This window comes from Haliotis rubra, unplaced genomic scaffold (assembly GCF_003918875.1).
Source record: "Haliotis rubra isolate DU_JTF1 unplaced genomic scaffold, ASM391887v1 Scf883, whole genome shotgun sequence".
Classification (NCBI taxonomy): domain Eukaryota; kingdom Metazoa; phylum Mollusca; class Gastropoda; order Lepetellida; family Haliotidae; genus Haliotis; species Haliotis rubra.
The window spans coordinates 386533-405705 of NW_025767616.1; the positions used below are offsets into that span (position 1 = coordinate 386533).

The 19173-nt window shown below is 37.5% G+C and overlaps 1 protein-coding gene across 1 annotated transcript in view; it reads left to right on the forward strand.

Moving 5' to 3' along the window:
- The first annotated feature begins 184 nt into the window (after positions 1-184).
- Positions 185-19173, forward strand: part of LOC124263450 (probable methyltransferase-like protein 24) — a 32770-nt gene continuing 13781 nt past the window's right edge. The window contains exons 1-2 of the mRNA XM_046698097.1: positions 185-262; positions 6862-6929. Of these exons, the coding sequence (XP_046554053.1) occupies positions 224-262; positions 6862-6929 (107 nt within the window). The 5' untranslated portion in view covers positions 185-223. The remainder of the gene's footprint in view (positions 263-6861; positions 6930-19173) is intronic.

Genomic DNA, 19173 nt, shown 5'->3' on the forward strand with positions numbered 1-19173 from the left:
AAACAACAGCCACAACAAAAATGTCTGGAACGATAAACAGATTTTACTGCAGAACGAATTTCTGTTGCAGTAATAAAAAATGTGCCATTCATCTATTCAGAAAAGAAACAAATGATTTTTTTCTTAAAGTCCTGACTATTCAACATCCAGAACTACAAGCACTGTATTCCTATCTTTACTTCAGAAAAGAAAATCCGACTGGGAGTTGCATGCAGAAAGAAACATGGATGGACCACTCAAAGAACTCCGTCAGCAGGGACAGGTATGAAATTCCCCTTGCATCATCCCATTTTGAAGGGTCAAAGGTGTCGATGCAAATGGTGCCAAAATTCGCCGTGCAGAGTTGCCTTGCTTCGAAATGCCGTGACTAATGGCTGGTGGGCTGATTCCGCGGATCTTTTTATGGTTTGTTAACAACACACACACATACTGCATCATGGATAAAACGGTGATATCTCCATCACTATGGGCGTGCAGGAAACCCGGGTACGAATACCGGTCTACTCGTGGCTATATATCTATGAAGTACATTTATCACAGCTGAGATACTGCAAATCCGCTCACTCACTTACAGGTCATTCTTGTTTAAGGAAATTTTGTAAAGAAAAATGTTTCACGTTAAAAGATTTGTTTTCATTGCCTCATATATTACAAACCATATTGTTTTGATATTTTATCTTTGGAATGTGTACTATATCTTACGTGTGTTATGTTAATTTTTATGCTTGAAATGACCTGTTCTAACAATAATTGTATGAGACGGATGGACTTTCAATTCAGCAGGTACATTCACATCTAGACTACCTAAAATTGAAATGTTGTGAAAGAAACCTTTCATATATACATGTTGAAGAAATATTCGTACATTTTCCTATTCATTCTATGTATATTGACATATGTACTTCATTTCAAAAACACATATCGATGAGCTATTGATTTTGTCATCTAATTTGACACATTTTATCACATATGGACACGAACAGCATTCTTAGAATCCCTGAAATGTAAACAATAAAAAGAAATGAGTGAGGGAGTCAAAATTTATTGTCACATCGGCAATATTTCAGTCATGTCGTGACTAAAACTACAGTCGAGCACCATTGTGTCGAACTCTGATAACTCGGTTGTCTCGATATAACATCTCGGTTCCGGCAAAATCCTTCATAATTTATCATTATTCAAGCTCTTTTAACTCGATACGGATGTCTCAATATTTCGGATATCTCGATATAATTCCATGGTCCCAACAATCAAAATTACCCTATTAACTCGATATTTGCAAAGAAACTAGATTTTCACCTACTTTTCGTGGGCAAGTATCCCTCTGGACTGAGGTTGTTTCCCCACGATTACACGCGGCGCGGCATGAATCAAAGGGGTGCGGTAGTGTAATCAGGGTTAATTGAGTTGAAGGTGTCACTTGTTTGTTATTTGATTAGGATTAACTAAGAAGGAAGTACTCACTGTTCCGACTAAACACTACTGATAATCGATTAATATAGTTTCGAATCAAAACATACTGAGAAGCGTTTTGTTTTCTTTCATAGTAGTGATATGCCATGATATGCCCTGATCGGATGTCGGATAACTCGATATTGTTTCTTGGATTTTTCCATGAATATCGAGACAACGGTGCTCGACTGTAGTTCTAAATATCGACGCGAACAGCAGACTTAGAATCCCTGAGATGTAAACACTAAAGAAACTACGCAACAAAAGAAATAATTTGAAATCATGGAAATGGATATTGAGAGAAATATGATTGATTTATTTCTATTTTTGTGGTGCATGCTTTGTCATAACGGACAATGGAGTAAGGATGGATTAGTTGGAATTCCCAAAGAGAGTAAAGCACTTGTTGATACCTGGCCTGATATTGATACTTAGAATCCTCAAATGGAGCCAAGCATACTTTGTCAGGGATCCATATTAGGAATCCATACAGGCAAACTGTAGACGTTCACGCCGATGACGAGGGGTGAGGATAGGTCCAAGGTAAGGTCTACGACAATGGAGGTTCCCGCTGTTAAGACGTCGGCGTACTGTGTCAGTACTGTTGGGTCCCCCCTCTATGATTCACTGTCTGGCGTGCTGTTTCGGATGCCTGCATGAAGGGATTCTGTACATACTGTCGCACAACATGGCGGTCTTGTCGTCTTGTGGTCACCCTTTGTCTGCCAGTACGGGGGCGACCATTTGTGCTGTTGGTGGCCCGGAAACGTTGCTGCTGCTTGTGCAGTGTGGCCAGCTTCAAGTCTTCCTTGCGCCTGGTTCCTCTGAGCTGTCGAGAGAAGGGTCATCCTGCTGACGTTGTAATGTGAATGTTTCAACCAGGTTGGGGGTGCATTTTATAGGGCTGGTCTTTGTGAACAGCACGTGCAGCATGAGTTGCATGAAAAACATGGAGAACACCGTACCATCTCCGAGATCAGGTTGCGTTTTGAGACCATTTTCTAGGTTCCATTCTGAGTTTGGGAAGGAACTTCTTGCTCAGGTAAAAAAAGGGGATGTTGTCAGAAATATACAATCAAAACATTAAATGAGTTTAAAGTTATCCGTTTCCGCGAAGGAAAATTCCCAAACTGACGTTTCTTTTGCTGCTTAGTATATGTTCCTTTCATTTGGCTGAATTTGTCAATAGTCGTCAATACCTAAGGAGATGTAATTCCTGCTGGGGGCCATGCAGGGAACAATTGTATTGTAAGCTCCCGATGTAATTTAATCTTGTTCAATTGGATCCAAGCTGGCAGTAACGTAACAAAATAATTTAGCTTCAAAGCATGTCGTACAATACCCTGCAGTGTGCGTTGTGAATGGTGATAGGCGTCAAACCAGTTTTGCAACATTCCACTGAAATAATTAGCCTATACTTAACTAGAGCGAGGAATTGTTGACCAACAAAGAACACAAACTCCGCACCTCCCTTCTTCAACCTGCTTTTTTTTCTCTTTATGAACGTCGCTGTGTAATCCGTAATGTACGTCGCGAATACGATCTTATCAAGTTTCACCTTTGTCTTCCTTCACATTTATATTCCTTTCTGTCAGCTTTCGTAGTTCATACCCGGGGGTTTCACGCGTGTCGGATTATAGACAAGACTCAGTGTATGAAATAAAACAAAACTTGCAGTGCTTTGTTCAAACAGTAATTGTCAAGTCTAATGTTATAGTCCAGGAGGAGGCAGCTGAAAAATATGAAATCGTAGCCTCCCAAGTACTGATTTTGTTTGACCCCACTTTCAGTTAATATGACGTCTTGGGCTCATTAAATGGCGTGTAATACTCTCGGATTGTGGTATCAGGGTTCTTTTTACAGGCCATTATATGTGGTGGCGGTCTGCGAGCATTTTCGTCATATTTGGTTTGCTGCCCCGACAACACCTCAAAGTTAATTATGGATAGTTTTACTACTATCAATCTGATCACTTTCATTTTGACTTGTGTGTATTGCTGAAGGATGTAGAAATTAATTGACAAATCTTTGTTTTTGAAAAAAAAGCAAAATGGCCACCATTTTTGACGCCATTTTGTCTTGTCGTGTTTTGCCTTCTCAGCGCTTAAATTTGCATAAAAATAAACACCGAATGTTTCCATTTACATCCAAAGTTAATATTTTTATGTTGTTTGACATGTGTATCTCCTAGAGTGATGGCTTGGGCAGAAAACAAGTCGTTTTGTATGGTCATATCTTGGTAATATAATATTTTACAGCTTATTCTTTGAGACATGGACTTTACATGGAAATGTGTGGTAGTGATGTATTTATCCAAAGTTAACATTATTTTTGTTGATAAAACAAGTTGTTTTTGTTTCTTCTGACGGCATGTTATGAGAAATTGTTACATATTACCCAAAATTCAAAAATGGCCGCCAACATGGCCGCCATTGTAGTTTTACCACATATTTATAGTGGAGGACTAAATTTTGTACTTATATAAAAACCAAACAATTGATTTGGTGTCAAGTGTTTAATACAGTATTGGAATAGAACTAAATTTCAATGATATGGTCAGTGAAAGCTTCACACTCATAAAATATTTGATGAAGTAACATTATCCAAACGTGTTTGAAAACTATACTTCATGGCCGATAACTGCGCATAAACTCTAGTCGTAGCTATTTTTATTGTTCTATAAGAAAACTCTTAAATCACTTTTGATACATTCAGAAGCTCTCAATTAACCCTCATTTTAATTTCTTTCATATTATATGTTACTCCATGTGCGAATCGGAGTCATCTACTGGCAGCAAATCAAAGGTGTTCGGGCAACAATCGCCTGGCATACAAAATACATGCCACTGTGCAAACTAGATCATTCTGTCTACATCGACATAGATCTCTCCGCTGGCATGTTGACTTTTTGCTTTTACATAATGTCCGTTCAACCAATCCACGGGGAGCAGGATCTCCCGACATCAGAATAGGGATAAGCTGACCAATTCAAATGCTCAAACCATGGTCAACTGGTGAAGTTGTGTTTATAATTGGTTGCAGAGACTGTTTTCAAACATGGACTTGGTAGTTTACTTGCTCAATGTGATGTTTAGACTGTCGGATGTTGGTGGGAGGTTTGCATTCAATATCTTGTGTCATCTACAGACATCACTGGATTATTTGGTACATACATAGAACTCACAATCTGGGCACAAGATGTAATGACTGTTTCTTGAACATCCAAATTGCTACCCATTTGTTGTGTGAAAGAAAGAACATCAAAAGCGGTTTGTTAAATGAACTTTAAAGGGGAGTTTATGGTCCTTCACTGGTTATTTTAGCAGAAAGATAGATAGTTTCACTTTCATCCCAAGGACGTGTCTGAAATCTGATTCGTAATTTTGTCTTCAGACGATAGCATTCGCCTGGCAAGAGTTGCACATAATTATTTCCCGCTTAATGTTTTCCAAAATACTAATAATATTACAAGGAAATTAGGGGTTTAATGTGCCCATAACCTTATTGTTTGTCTTACGCTAAAACCCAATCTGTAATGCAAAAGTCAGTTGAAGAAAGTCTAAATTCCTTCTGGTTCTGAATCCACGGGCTAACTGGGGCTCACTTTCAATTTAAATGAAGGTACTATATATACTACCCATCAAAAGTTTAGAATCACTTAAAGCACTCACTATATGTTATGCATATATGTGCGGTTACATCGAAGATGAACGTCTCCACTAACTTTGGGGAACCAACTGCAAATTTTATGTAGATGAGTTGCACGAGGATCATGCATAAAATTGCTGAAAAGCATGTGCAAATATCGTGCATGTGAACAGCTGTGTTGTGGTGTAAAATTTTGTTAAAAATTCCCCAATTTTCACTTAGTTTCATCATTTTTAACCCGTGACAATAATCTTTTCAACATTACGAATTTGTTTTACAATACATCAGTTCATGTGTAAACAGTACCTTTAAACAGTATGGAACATTTTGCAAAATCTAGTTTAGAACAGTTGACTTAAGTAAGTAGCTACATTTACGCTACTGAATCTAAACTTTTGATGGGGAGTATATTTTGTTATGCATCGCCTAAATTAAAAGTTCAGTTGCTACGGTTTAAACGTTTGAAAGACTCGAAGTGTTATGCAGTATCTGTTGAAGATTTATTTCATTTCCTTCTGTTATGTCCTCATTATAAGACATGTAGAGAACTGTTTATACCACCGTATTATTATAACAATCCATCCCATGATAGATTTGTCTCATTAATGTCAACAGCATATTCTGTTCTTATATATAGGATATTACTCTTCCTCAAAAGAAATGTACCATGTTAAGCAGTCTTGCATTGTATATCAATATATCTGTATGATGATTTTTGTATCTTACCATGAGGCCTCAAATGCAAATATAAACTTGTCACTTATCACTTGTCACTTGAAGTTATCTGTCTCTGTCAAATTACCCATTTTCAGGGACTATGTGATAAGTGCTGGCGAGTCACATAATTTACAAGTTTTAATTTCTCTTGGAGCATTATTCCAACGCCCTGCCTCAACTGGTAAACAATGATTAGATATTCTGAAAATTGATATATTTGGGCAATAAGAGAAAGGCATCAAGTGATGGTAGGGACTTAATATATTTATAGTATTGTCCCTTAGGACTTATCTCTATGGCATTCAGCAGCCCATTCTTGTCGTTGGTTGGTTGGTTGGCTGCTTAACGCCGGTATGCACAAGGCATCGTATCCCAATAGCGTAAATCGATGCTCATGCTGTTGATCACTGGTTTGTCTGGTCCAGACTCGATTATTTACGCCGCTGCCATATAGCTGGAATATTGCTGAGTGCGGCGTAAAACTAAACTTACTCATTGTTCTCCTCAGACTTAAATCTCAGAATTTTATTGAACTTAGGATAAAAGTTGTTTGACAAACGGTCATAGTTTCAAATCGCTATTATTGGTTTGTATTGGGGTATGCACATTAAAGGAAACCCCGAAAACAAGAAAGGTTGGTTTCTACGGTAGTGTATTTTAACACTCATCACGCACCGCACGCACTTGTTTCACTGTTCCAACTACTGCGGTCCCCAATTGCGCAGATCGATGTTCATACTGTTGATCACTGGATGGTCTGGTCCAGACTCGATTGTTTACAGACCGCCGCCATATATCTGGAATATTGCTGAGTGCGGCGTAAAACTCAACTCACTCACTCTGGTGTCAGTGCTCCGTTAAAGAACATATAAATATTTTCAAGGGTGCAATTGCCAACAGACACCTTGATTTAAAAGCGGAGCTATATCCTATATTGTTTTACTGCTGTAACTCTCAGACATTCTGCCTAAATAGATCGTGAAAGTGAGTCTTGACCAGTATATTTGATCATTATAAATTACGACATGTGTTTCTTTGATTCAGATTGTTCTACCGGAGAAAGCTGCAATAGCGAAAATGACCGTCGGTCAAGCGTTTAGAACATACAACAGGTACAGTATACTTGTTTTAAATACTAGTATAACAATTTGTATGTTTTCTTATGTTAGCACTAAAGTCTGTTTGGTTCAAATTGACGCTGATGGATCACAATCTAACTCAAATTTTGTTCATGATCAAACATTCATTTCAACTCTGGAAACAAAGGTTTCATAGCCTTTGGCTCCAAAATCAAAAAGTTACTTAACTATCTATCATCTCTTTGTTTTGATTTTTCGTGTGACGTTTGACGAGGGCAAGGTAACAGTAAACTGTTGCAGGAACAGCCTCAATGACGGTTGATGATGATGATAATGATGATGTTGATGATGATGACGTTGTTGTTGACAATGATGAGGATACTGACTGCTATGTAAACACTGATCTTTTGGAATTTGCCAAAACTAAATCAGATGTACTAAGTAAATTACATGTGGACAATATTGTACATAATGCTATTCAGAATGGTCATATAATGATGAAAATGCTAATGGAAATACTGATGATGAGGCCGATGATGTTGTTGACAATGATAATGATGATGATGATGATGATGATGATGTTGATGACGATGATGACTACCATGTAAACATTGACCATTTTAAACATGCCAAAAATATGTCAGCTATTCCAGATGAATTACATGTAAATAATATGCTTTCCAGAATGGTGACAATGATAATGAGAAAACTGATGATAATGTTGATGATGATGTTGATCATGTTGTTGACAATGATGATGTTTACGATGATGTTGACGATGATGATGGTGATGACGATGATTCTAATAATTCAAATGACACTCTATAATTACTCTCCTTAAATGAATGTGGTCTGAAAAAACGCTTAGATTACACAGAATTACAAGCAATTCTATCAAACAATGACATTGTAGGATTTCAAGAAACAAACACTGATACCTTAGACGATATTGATATCCATGGTTATAAGCTATTTCTCCAAAACAGAAAGACATCATCAAGGAATTCCAGTGGTATTGGCGTTGCTTTTAGACGTAAATACGAAAAATATGTGACAGTCATTAATAATTTGTATTTGTTTAATCCATATTATGGATAAAAATATGTAAATCCATATTTGATGTTCAAGAAGATGTTTACTTAGGTATTGTATATATTGTTCACTAAAATATTAAACAACCGCCTTTCAGATTTCTTAGATACTAATAATGTTTTAACACCTGCCCAAGCCTGGTTTAGAAAATCATTCTCCACTGTTGACAATGTATTTTTAATTTATAATCTGATGCAAATTTTGAAAGATAGGAATAAAAAACTCTATTGTGCCTTTATAGAATTTACAAAAGCTGTCGATACTGTTTGGCGAGTGGGATTGTGGAAAACATGAAAACGATTGGTATAGAGGGTAAATTCCTGAATCTTGTTAAATCGATGTATAGCAATATCAAATCGCTTGTACAATGTAATAATGATGTATCAAACTACTTCTCATGTAACAACGGCGTCAGAAAAGGGGAAAATCTGTCACCATTATTATTCTCCATTTTCATAAATGATATTGAATCTCATTTACTTACTGCAGACTGTAATGGTGTAAATCTAAACTATATTGAAGACGACGAATTGGTGATATTTGTAAAGTTGTTAATTTTATTATATGCAGATGATACAATATTATTTGATGAATCGTCAAAGGGACTACAAGATGCTTTGAACTCATTTAAGGACTATTGTGATTCATGAAAGCTTAAAGTGAATATAAACAAAACTAAACTAGTAATATTCGGGGGAGGACCATCAAAAAGCACAAAATTATATTTCATTTGGATGGGAAATTACTTGAAATAGTTGATAAAAAAAAATAGAAAACTCGTATAAGTATTAAAACCGTAAGCAATAGTGCCTCAAAAGCAATGTATAGTTTAGTGAAAAAAGCTAGAATATTAGACTTGCCTTTAGACTGTTTATTGTTAGCATTTGACTTAATGGTAGTACCTATCTGGACCTATGTTGCAGAAGTCTAGTCTTTCGAAAACCTTGAAATTTTTTAGAAAATCCATTTAACATTCTTATGACTCATTACAGGATTAAGAAATTCAACCCCTCGTTTTATGCTGTATGGGGAACTAGGAAGATACCCTATTAGAATTATGATATATAAATGTTTATTAATCTTTTGGCATAAGTTAACTTACCAAGAAGGTGCTTTTAAGCTTACGAACTTAAGTTACAAGTATTTATCACTTCAAAGAACAATAAATAAAAAAGATAATCCCTGGCTCTCGCACGTTAAAAATATATTAGACAATACTGGACTCCCCCGGTTTTTGAAAACCCCTCAATTTGTACAACCCAGTGGCTGATCTCAAAAGTTGAATATATTCTTAAAGATCAATTTATCCTAAACTAGCACAATGCCATTATTTCTAATCCCAAGGGAATACACTATCAGCACCTAAAGCCATTTCGCAAGTTTGATGTATATCTCCTCCTTCCAAAACGCATTTCTTTACCATTATTGAGATTTAGAACATGTAACCATAGTTTACCTATCTAGACGGGCCGCTGGTATAAGGCCAAGAAAAAATAAATGTTTCTGGTATATGCATACAGACTAAAATGATGCGATGACGCGACTTTTTTATTTTTTCACAATGTCGTTTGTTTAATAATGATGCTACTTGTTCTTCGCAGAAAGCAATAAAAAGAACTGGTGGTTCATCTGCTGGGAGGTTTTAGGGACATGTTGGTGACTGTGGGGGATGTCGTACCCTTGAAAAATATCAAACTCTGGTGGCAGCATACACTGCTGCAGCTTCAATTTTGTTGTATGGGGATCAACCATCCAAAGGCCATCGCCTAGTAGCAGGCAAGTTTAAAATGTACATATGAAATAACGAATTGAAGGATGTGTATACTTTTATACTATTGCAATGGGAAACTTTTATATTTTGTCAATTTATTTGTCTGAAATATCAAAGGAAAAATAAAAACAATGAATTAGATTTTAATATTTATTTATCCATGAGATGATTATACATTGTTTGAATGTAATTTAGAATATTACAGTGAAATATTTATGTATTTGTTAAAATTTGAAATGAAATTCAAATTAATATATAGATACTTAGGACTACTTATATTTATGAAAATATATTTCTTGTAGCCATCTTATGATACTGTTGTGCAGTTCAAAACGTCTATTTGGTCTATGTATGGGCCTGAATGCTTACCAAACTTTGGAAACTTGCGACTTCATAAGAGCTTGAAAGGCATTTTTCTTCGGCAAATGCGTTCCTTGCGCCTTGTCATCGCTGAATTGTAAGTGGTAAACCATGTATTTACCAAATTCCCAGGTGTCATTCAAGTTTACGGTCCATGGAACTGACTGGAATTGACCATATTGTTTATCTCCAACTGAAACCGCGACCACGCAGTCATCATACTCAGCCGGTAAAACAAACTTGTCACAGGTCGAAAAATGCCCTTTCCTCAGTGACTCAGTATAAATCAAGTGCGCGATGCATCTAGACTACATTCCACAAAACCAAACGACCTTATAATCTTACGCCACACTCTATTTGAACTGAAACAAGTAGCATTTTGGTTTTCCCTGCTGCACGCTTCCCCAGTTACGACAGACAGACTGACTGACTGACAGATAGATAATTAAAAGTTTAATTCGGTGTTCGGGCAACAGGGTCCATTTAAACCTTGCCCATCATAAAGGTTTGCTAAGTTGCTAAACTTTTATATAGCAGTAAAGCTGCCACATGCTTTAATATAATCAAGAATGACATTCTGAACTTCATGGTGAACGATATTTCTTGAGCACAATAGTCGAGTCAATGAGATGTCAATATTGTGTGATGTAAGAGATTCCGCCATCGCCTTACGTTGATTTACATATTTATGGCAATGCAGTTAATAATGAGCCAGATTATCTAGCTTATTACACACTGTGCAATTTGCAGAAATATCTTTATTAATAATATTTAGATATGCACCAAGACCACAATGCCCAAGTCGAAGTCTGGTTAAAAGAACCTCTTCTCTACGGTTGCTTCTTGACAATTTGGATTTAGTTACAAAACGCTCGATGCCATACAGATGGCGTCCTTTTAAGGATGAGGTCCATCTCTGTTGCTATTTCGTTTGAGCATGGGTCCTGCTGCCGGTGCATAATTCTGCAGGAGAGGGCAATATTGTCTCATCCTGTTCTGATCCACCAACGTCTAATGCAGCTTTTGCCAATTTATCAGCTTTTTCATTTCCAAATAGTCCCATATGAGCAGGTATCCATGACAATTCTACATTTAAAAGAACTTTACCTAATTCATTAGAGTGTCGAGTATAATAATATGCTAATAATATGCTGAGGAGAAACCAGTCTGAACTGCTTGTAAAGCACTGACAAAATCGCTGAAAATGACCGCCGAAACAGGTCTCAAAATATGATTCCAAGCTTCAATGATTGCTGCAAGTTCAGCAGAAAGTACTGATAAGTGATCAGCTAATCGTACACACTCCCTTTGCCCATTTATAATCCGGAAAAAACGCTTGACGCGCTGGGTTGAAACCGACGAGGGCGGAAACCAGAAACAAGACATATATTTTTTTAGGCGTAATATTCCAAGGGACGAGAGAACGTGTCAACTATACACTTCTAAAAGCATCGCAGGTGAATATCATTATTTTTTTCATTGCAAAGCATTAGATGCTTTGAGGAAACAGTATTTACCCTCCCATCTAACCTCTCTTCCCAATGAAACAAAGTTCACGAAACTATTATTTGTAAAAACATCTCGACACATAGTAAATCTACCAAAATATATCCTACATCTATCGACTCGTCAGAAGAAAATGTTAATATGTTGTTTACTGCCACCGTGAATTTGAATTTGTATTTGTATATATGTTTACAATATATGCTTTTGTACCACCAAGGTGGTTTAATTTATGAGAATAAAGAATTGAAAATAATTTTAAAAATTGACGGGAAGCACGTGCAATTCTGACGTCACATCAAATATAGCCAATCGATGTACTGACGCGGTACATGAGACAATGAAATTCATCTCTGCGAAAAGTCCATTATTTTCAAAGTTTATGGGTTTTTTAAAGGCGAAAGTGAAACGGGTCCCCCTAAATTTGCCCTGGCTAAATGTGTTACACGCACTGCATATGCTTGCATTGCACTGTACACTTTGTGTAAACTTTACACTTCAAGTAGGAGGCGCTGCGCTGTGTCGACCGACAGCCTTAGAGCTCACACACGGGAAGTTTACTTGTATGTGTATATTGTTGTTGTTATATTCATCATATTCTTAAAAACGTGTTCAATAATTTATTGTACAGTACATTTACGTATGAGAAACGTCCTTTTATTTATCTTATTTATCGTATATTCATATCGCAGCGGGCACACAACGTTGAATCAACGTTGAATTTTGGTTGTTTGGTTGATCAACCTTTCATAAACGTTGATTCAACGTTTATCATGCGACCAAAGAAAGTTAGTGGAGATTCGTTTAGTTGTCAACGTTGTTTCAACGTAAGGCACCAACAAAATGTCAACTAATTGTTTCCTTGGCAAATTTGATACATAATTCATATTGGTAATAGGTATCCAACTTAGCAACTATCATTTCGGAACATTATTTTCATAAAAGATCAAGATCGAGCTAGTGACAGATATAATCTTATATATTATTTGATTGTGCATCGATCAACGGACGGAAATATTACGTAAATCGCAGTTTAAGGTATAAGGTCATCAGTTATCCAAATTGCATTACATTTGATATTTTCCCACAAAACTGTGAAAATTGTATAATTCCCGACAATTTGCTTTCAAACACAAGCCAGATGTTGACCTTTCGATCGCCTCGTTTGGCCATATCCGGACATGCGCACAATTATCGCGCGCGCAAAGGCAGCTGATCGTTGTCAGTTCACTTTGGCCAAAGACGTATATACGTCTTTGCTTTGGCGAAGTTCAAGGCAATGTCAATCTATTTTCACCATCTTCACGGCATGCTGGTGTTTATTTGGTAAGTATGTCCTTCATGTATAATGAAAACGTAAGAATGCCGTTTAAATCTAGCAGTAGCAAGAAACTCCGAATTAGGGCTCATGTTTTATTTCACAAGGTTACCGGTATGTCACAGTACATGTTTCTCAAAATTTTGTTTTGTTATTTTTCAATATATTTACATGCATATATTTGGCATTTTATTATATAATCGAATAAGATTTCCTTTCGTACCCATCACCTGATTTGAATTTTGCAAATATACATTTTCAAATAATCCATGAAGTACATCAATATAAGGAACCGTTCATAATTAAATATATGGCTGCGGGTGGGGGTGTTGATTGTAAGGGTTGGAGGGTGGGGTGGGGTGGGGTGTCACCCATTTTGTTCAGGGGAGCTAAGGGGTCAGCATTTTTGTACACACGCACTATGTTTAGAAATTATGGGAAGGGGCGAGGGCGTCATAGATAATGTACATGACATGCAGGGTGGGCCGTCTCTTATTCTGTACATACTCATACACTTTTAGGGGTGGGTGGGTGTGTGTGTGTGTGTGTGTGTGTGTGTGTGTGTGTGTGTGTGTAATTCACATTGTACATAAAAATCAACATCACCCCAAAGCCATACATTATGAACGGTCCCTAAGGGCAGCTATACAAAATCGGATAGGATAAATCAACATTTTATATTGCATCCCATTATTATGAACATTTGTTCGTTTGAATAGATCTATCAGTAAATGATGCATTGAGCACGCCCTGAACCCTATCAACATATGTATATTATTGGGGGGGAGGGGGTGGTGGAGAATGGCGTAAGGAAATGCAACGAAAATTTTCACTTTAAAATGTCTTGTGAAAGTCTTTGTTAAGGATTAAATTGTATATAATTTATTTGAACTTTTATTTATTTACAAAAGTGTAACTTCACTAATGATTCTTTGATGGGACAATTAACAAAACTGCACCCACAGACTTTCATTCTTACACTTGTTTGGAAGGATATGATAATTCATGTCTCTTAAAGGTTAAAATCTTACATACAAAAAGAAGTAATTTTAATGTAAGGAACATTTAATTATGAAATAAGATTATTTTAATTGAATTTGCAGAAATCTCATCTTCGAAGACTGGGTGGCAGCAATTTTGTGGATCACATAAAAGGAGCAAGGCTAAGGTAACACGTTTTAACATTTCACATGTTTCCAGTATATCTTGGACAGAAGGACTCGCCCGAACACCTCCCGTTCATGGACATTCTAAAACGTTCGAGCGAACGCGCATTTGAAATTGACATTTTTGCTGCTGCATCCCGTGCAGATTAGCACGTGGTTGCTACACTTCGCGATCGGTTCTTGACTTGTATGAGAGCAGTCACACTTTGGTGACCGTCTCCTTGTGTATCTTTCTGATATAAATGAATGAATTTTGAAGTAACTTTTGAATATTGTGTGTCTAATTTGTAGACATTATTTGAGAATCTTGAAATTTGATAGTTATTGAAGAATTCATTGAACGCATTAGAGATCACACATTTGGTGTCTCCTTTGTGTAGTGTCGTATTTGGACACGCCTTTGTAGAGTTCATATTTTTGAACACGCCATTGAACAGTGTCATATTTGGACACTCTCTTATAGTGTCAATATTTGGAGACACATATTGTGTCATAATTGGACACATCATTATTTCTGTAAATTTATTTGTACATATTGGGGATTATAAATTCTTGGGAATAAAACTGTAAAAAACTACAGAAAAGTGCTCTGTTGTCCTTTGACTACGTAATTTACCAGCTTCCACTGCGTTCCAAATGGTAGCAGAGCGTGGTTATTAATCATGCTTTGTTGAGCACCTTTCTTAGATTAAATTCATAATTTTTTACATTGGGTTTGATATTGGTAATTGTTTTGTGTAAACAATAGAATGTGTGGGTTTAAGCGCACTGGTTGTACATCAGTGTGGTTCTTCTGAACATTCTATATAGTGTGACTAGATCTGATATTCAAAATGTCACAGTCAAGTGATAAGTCCGTGAAAGGGACCAGGAAAGTTAGTATTGGTGATGAGATTACTTTAGAAACTGCAGCAAATCTTTCCCTTCCGTCCTCAACACAAAATGAGAACAATGACGAAGATAAAGTTATCAAACTGAAACGTCAAAAGATGATTGTGAAATCAGCATTCACTAAATCCAAGAACATGTTGGAGAAATTGATTGATAGTGAACAAATCTCGTCACGAAGTGACATTAGGGATGCAATTGATAAGGTCAATGATTGTCAGTCTAAAGCTCTTGAGATTATTGTTGAGCTCTCTGAGTTGTTTGAAAACTTAGGTGATAAAGACAACAGTGTAAAGGTTATGCTAGAAGGTGAACATGTAGATGAGATAGGTACAGCCGCTCAAAATGAAGCCCAGTGTTATCTCAAATCAAGGTCAGATGCTACATCAAAATGTTCTACAAGAGGTAAAACTGAACCCTTTTCTCCTAATCCCCAACAGTTACAATTACCACAAACCCAGCGTTCTAGGCAAGTTATTGATAGCTCTGATCAGAACACACATGTCCTCTCTCACTGTAATGATATTGGCAAAGATATGTGGAAACAGTTGAAACGCATATCAATTCCAGTATTTACTGGTGATGCTAAAGCATATGAGGCTTGGAAGGCCGCATTCATTGCTTGTATAGACCAAGCACCAGCTACTCCTGAGTACAAGTTGCTTCAACTTCGTCAGTATGTAGGGGGTGAAGCTTTGAAGGTCATTCAGGATTTAGGGCACAGTGCCACGGCATATGACGTTGCTTTAGAGAGATTAGATAGGAAGTTTGGGGGGAATGCGACGTCATATTGCATTGCAACTAGAGGAAATATCTAATTTCAGACCAGTTCGTCCAGGCAATGCAACTGATGTTGAGCGATTTGCAGATATGTTGGATTTGGTAGTTGTGAACATGAAAGAATCTGATAAGGTTGAAGAGTTAGGTTATGGGTCATTGTATGTACAGCTACTAAAGAAAATGACAGAATCAATGATTGGTAATTACCAAAGATGGATCTATGAGACTCAACGACAGGAGTCGGTTGAAGCTTTGCGTGAGTGGGTATTGATGGAAGCAGAGTTTCGTACTATTGCTTCAGAGACTGTTCGTGGGGTTTCCAAAATGGGTAGAGCAATGAATAGAGACGTACGAAAACCAGGGTCGTTCTTTGGCAAACAGGCTGAATTTGGTCAGAGGTGTAGAATATGTCAAATGAACCATTCTATCACAAACTGTGTCAAGTTCAAATCTATGCCCATACCAAAGAGATGGGAAATAGCAAAACTGCTGAACCTTTGCTACAGATGTTTAGGCTCAAATCATTTTGGCAAGAAATGCAATTTGACTAACACCTGTGGTATTGACAATTGCGACGCTCCACATAGTCGTTTATTACATTCAGGTATCCGAAGCAATGCAGCTAAAACTGTTAAAAGTGACTCTGTTACTTCAATAGACAATTCTTGCACTGAAAGGCACCATGAGTCAGTTACATCTCAAGGTCGTGACTCTAAGGTCACAACAATGTCATCTACACATTCTCACAAGGCAGAGCTTGTCTCTTTGCGCACAGTACCTGTTGTAGTAAAACATGGTGACAAGCGTATAGTTGTAAATGCATTGCTTGACGATGCAAGTACTCAGACTTACATCAATGAAGATGTATCTTGTCAACTTGGTTTGATGGGTCAAGACCAAATGGTCTCGGTCAACGTACTCAATGGCAAAAAATGAGAAATTTGCCTCACAATCTGTTCAGTTTGGTATTGAAAGTTTGGATGGTGTAATTGATATGTGTCTTTCTGCTTTGACCACAACTAGAGTTACAGGTCAGATGAAAGTTGTAGATTGGCAAAATCACTCTAAACATTGGCCACACTTGAAACAAATACCTTTTCCTAAAGTTCAGACTCCACTGATTATTGACTTGCTCATTGGGATGGATTACCTGGAACTCCACCGTTCGTACGAGGACGTAGCTGGAGGTGAGGGGCAACCTATCGCCAGACTAACCCCACTTGGGTGGACTTGTGTTGGAAACGTTTCTGGTTGTAACAATGATCATAGTTCCAATACTTTTTTTCACAGCTGGGTCAAAAAAGGACTTCGATCTCAATTCAATGCTTCACAAATTCTGGGAAGTAGAAGACTTTAAGTCTGATGGTCCTATATTCACAAAACAAGATGCATCCGTCATTTCATCTGTCCAAGATACCATCAAGTATGAAAATGACAGGTATGAAATTGGCATACCGTGGAAGGCTGGTCCTCAGTCTCTCCCGGAAAATTATGACATGGCCTATAAACGGTTGTGTAGTACTGAGAAGAAATTGTCAAAAGACAGTGTTGTTGCTGAAATGTATGAGAAAACTATCACAGATTACCTTAGAAAAGGATATATTCGGATTGTTGAAAATGCAGATATATCAGGGAATCAGTGGTTGTTGCCACATTTTCCAGTTGTAAAACCAGATCGGACTACCACGAAAGTGAGAATAGTTTTTGATGCTTCAGCAAAGTGCCAGGGTATATCTCTAAATGATACCATACATCAGGGTCCTAAACTCCAAGGTGATTTGTTTGAAATCCTTCTTCGCTTTCGCAAATACCCCATCGCATTAGTGTGTGACATAGCAGAAATGTATCTACAGATAGGAATACCTCCTGCAGATCGTTCCTTCTTCAGATTTTTGTGGCGATCAATGGATCAAACAAACCTCCCTCAAATTTATGAATTCACACGGGTTGTCTTTGGTGTAAATGCTTCACCTTTCCTTGCACAGTACATTTCCAGAGAGAATGCTCGTAGACATGAAGATGTATTCCCAAAAGCTGCAGAAACTGTCTGCAAGTCGACATACATGGACGACAGCATGGATTCGGTGAACGATATTGAGGATGGTAAAATTCTGTACAGGCAACTTACAGAACTTTGGGGTAAAGCTGGAATGAAGTCCAGAAAGTGGTTGTCGAATTCACCAGAAGTCTTAGAGATCATTCCTGTACCAGATAGAGCATCAGAAGTCAACTTGATAAAAGATGAGTTGCCGTCTGCTAACACACTTGGACTTGTTTGGATTGCTCAAGATGATGAATTTTGCTTTCGGCGTTCATCCTCAGATGATCAGTTCATACTTACCAAAAGGGGTTTCCTTAGGGAAATTGCAAAGTTGTTCGATCCACTTGGTTTCCTTTCTCCATTTCATATTAGGGCAAAAGTTATTATGCAAAAGCTTTGGCTTTGTGGTCTGGATTGGGATGATGAACTCACTGGCGAGCTGAAACAAAAGGCATTAGTATGGCTTTCAGAAAGGTCAGAGTTGAATGAGTTAAGGTTTCCTAGATGCTTGCAACAGAACCTTCCGGTTAGGGAACAACAATTGCATGTTTTCGTTGATGCGTCAGAAGATGCTTATGGCGCAGTTGTCTACTGTGTAAATACTTACCGAAATGGTGAGGTTTCCAGCCAGTTCGTAGCTTCCAAGAGTCGTGTTGCTCCATTGAAGGCAGTCTCGACCCCAAGACTTGAGTTAATGGCTGCAGTACTGGGAGTTAGGTTACTGCTGTCTGTTGATCATGCTCTAGAAGTAGCGACCTCTTTCGCAACTTTTTGGACTGACAGCTTGAATGTTTTGTGTTGGATCAAAAACCATAGTCGGTATTTCAAAACATTTGTGGCTAATCGTGTTGGATTCATCCAGGAACATACTGAACCATCACAGTGGAAGCATGTATCTACAGAACTGAACATTGCAGATATACTTACCAGAGGAACAGCACTTCCTAACTTGTCATCAGAAACCTGGAATTGTGGTCCAAAGTTCTTGAAACTGAAAGAAAGTGATTGGCCAGAACAACCAATGAAGTTAGAGTCAACAATTACTGAAGAGTCAAAAAACATCAAAGAAACTCGCACTTTGGTGGCATATTCAAATTCAGTTTCTTTGTTGGAACCATCAGATTTTTCATGTTGGAAGAAACTTGTCAGAATTACAGCTTGGGTGCATAGATTTGTCAACAATATTTCTTCTGAGTGTTTGGAAAGACTGACAGGTTGTTTATCAGCAGAAGAAATTCTTGATGCAGAAAAAGCAAATCATAGTCAAAATGCAAAGAGTAGCATTTGCAGAGGAGTATTCGTCATTAAAGACGTCCAAACCCTTGTCCAAACATAGCAAACTCTTGGGTCTGGATCCT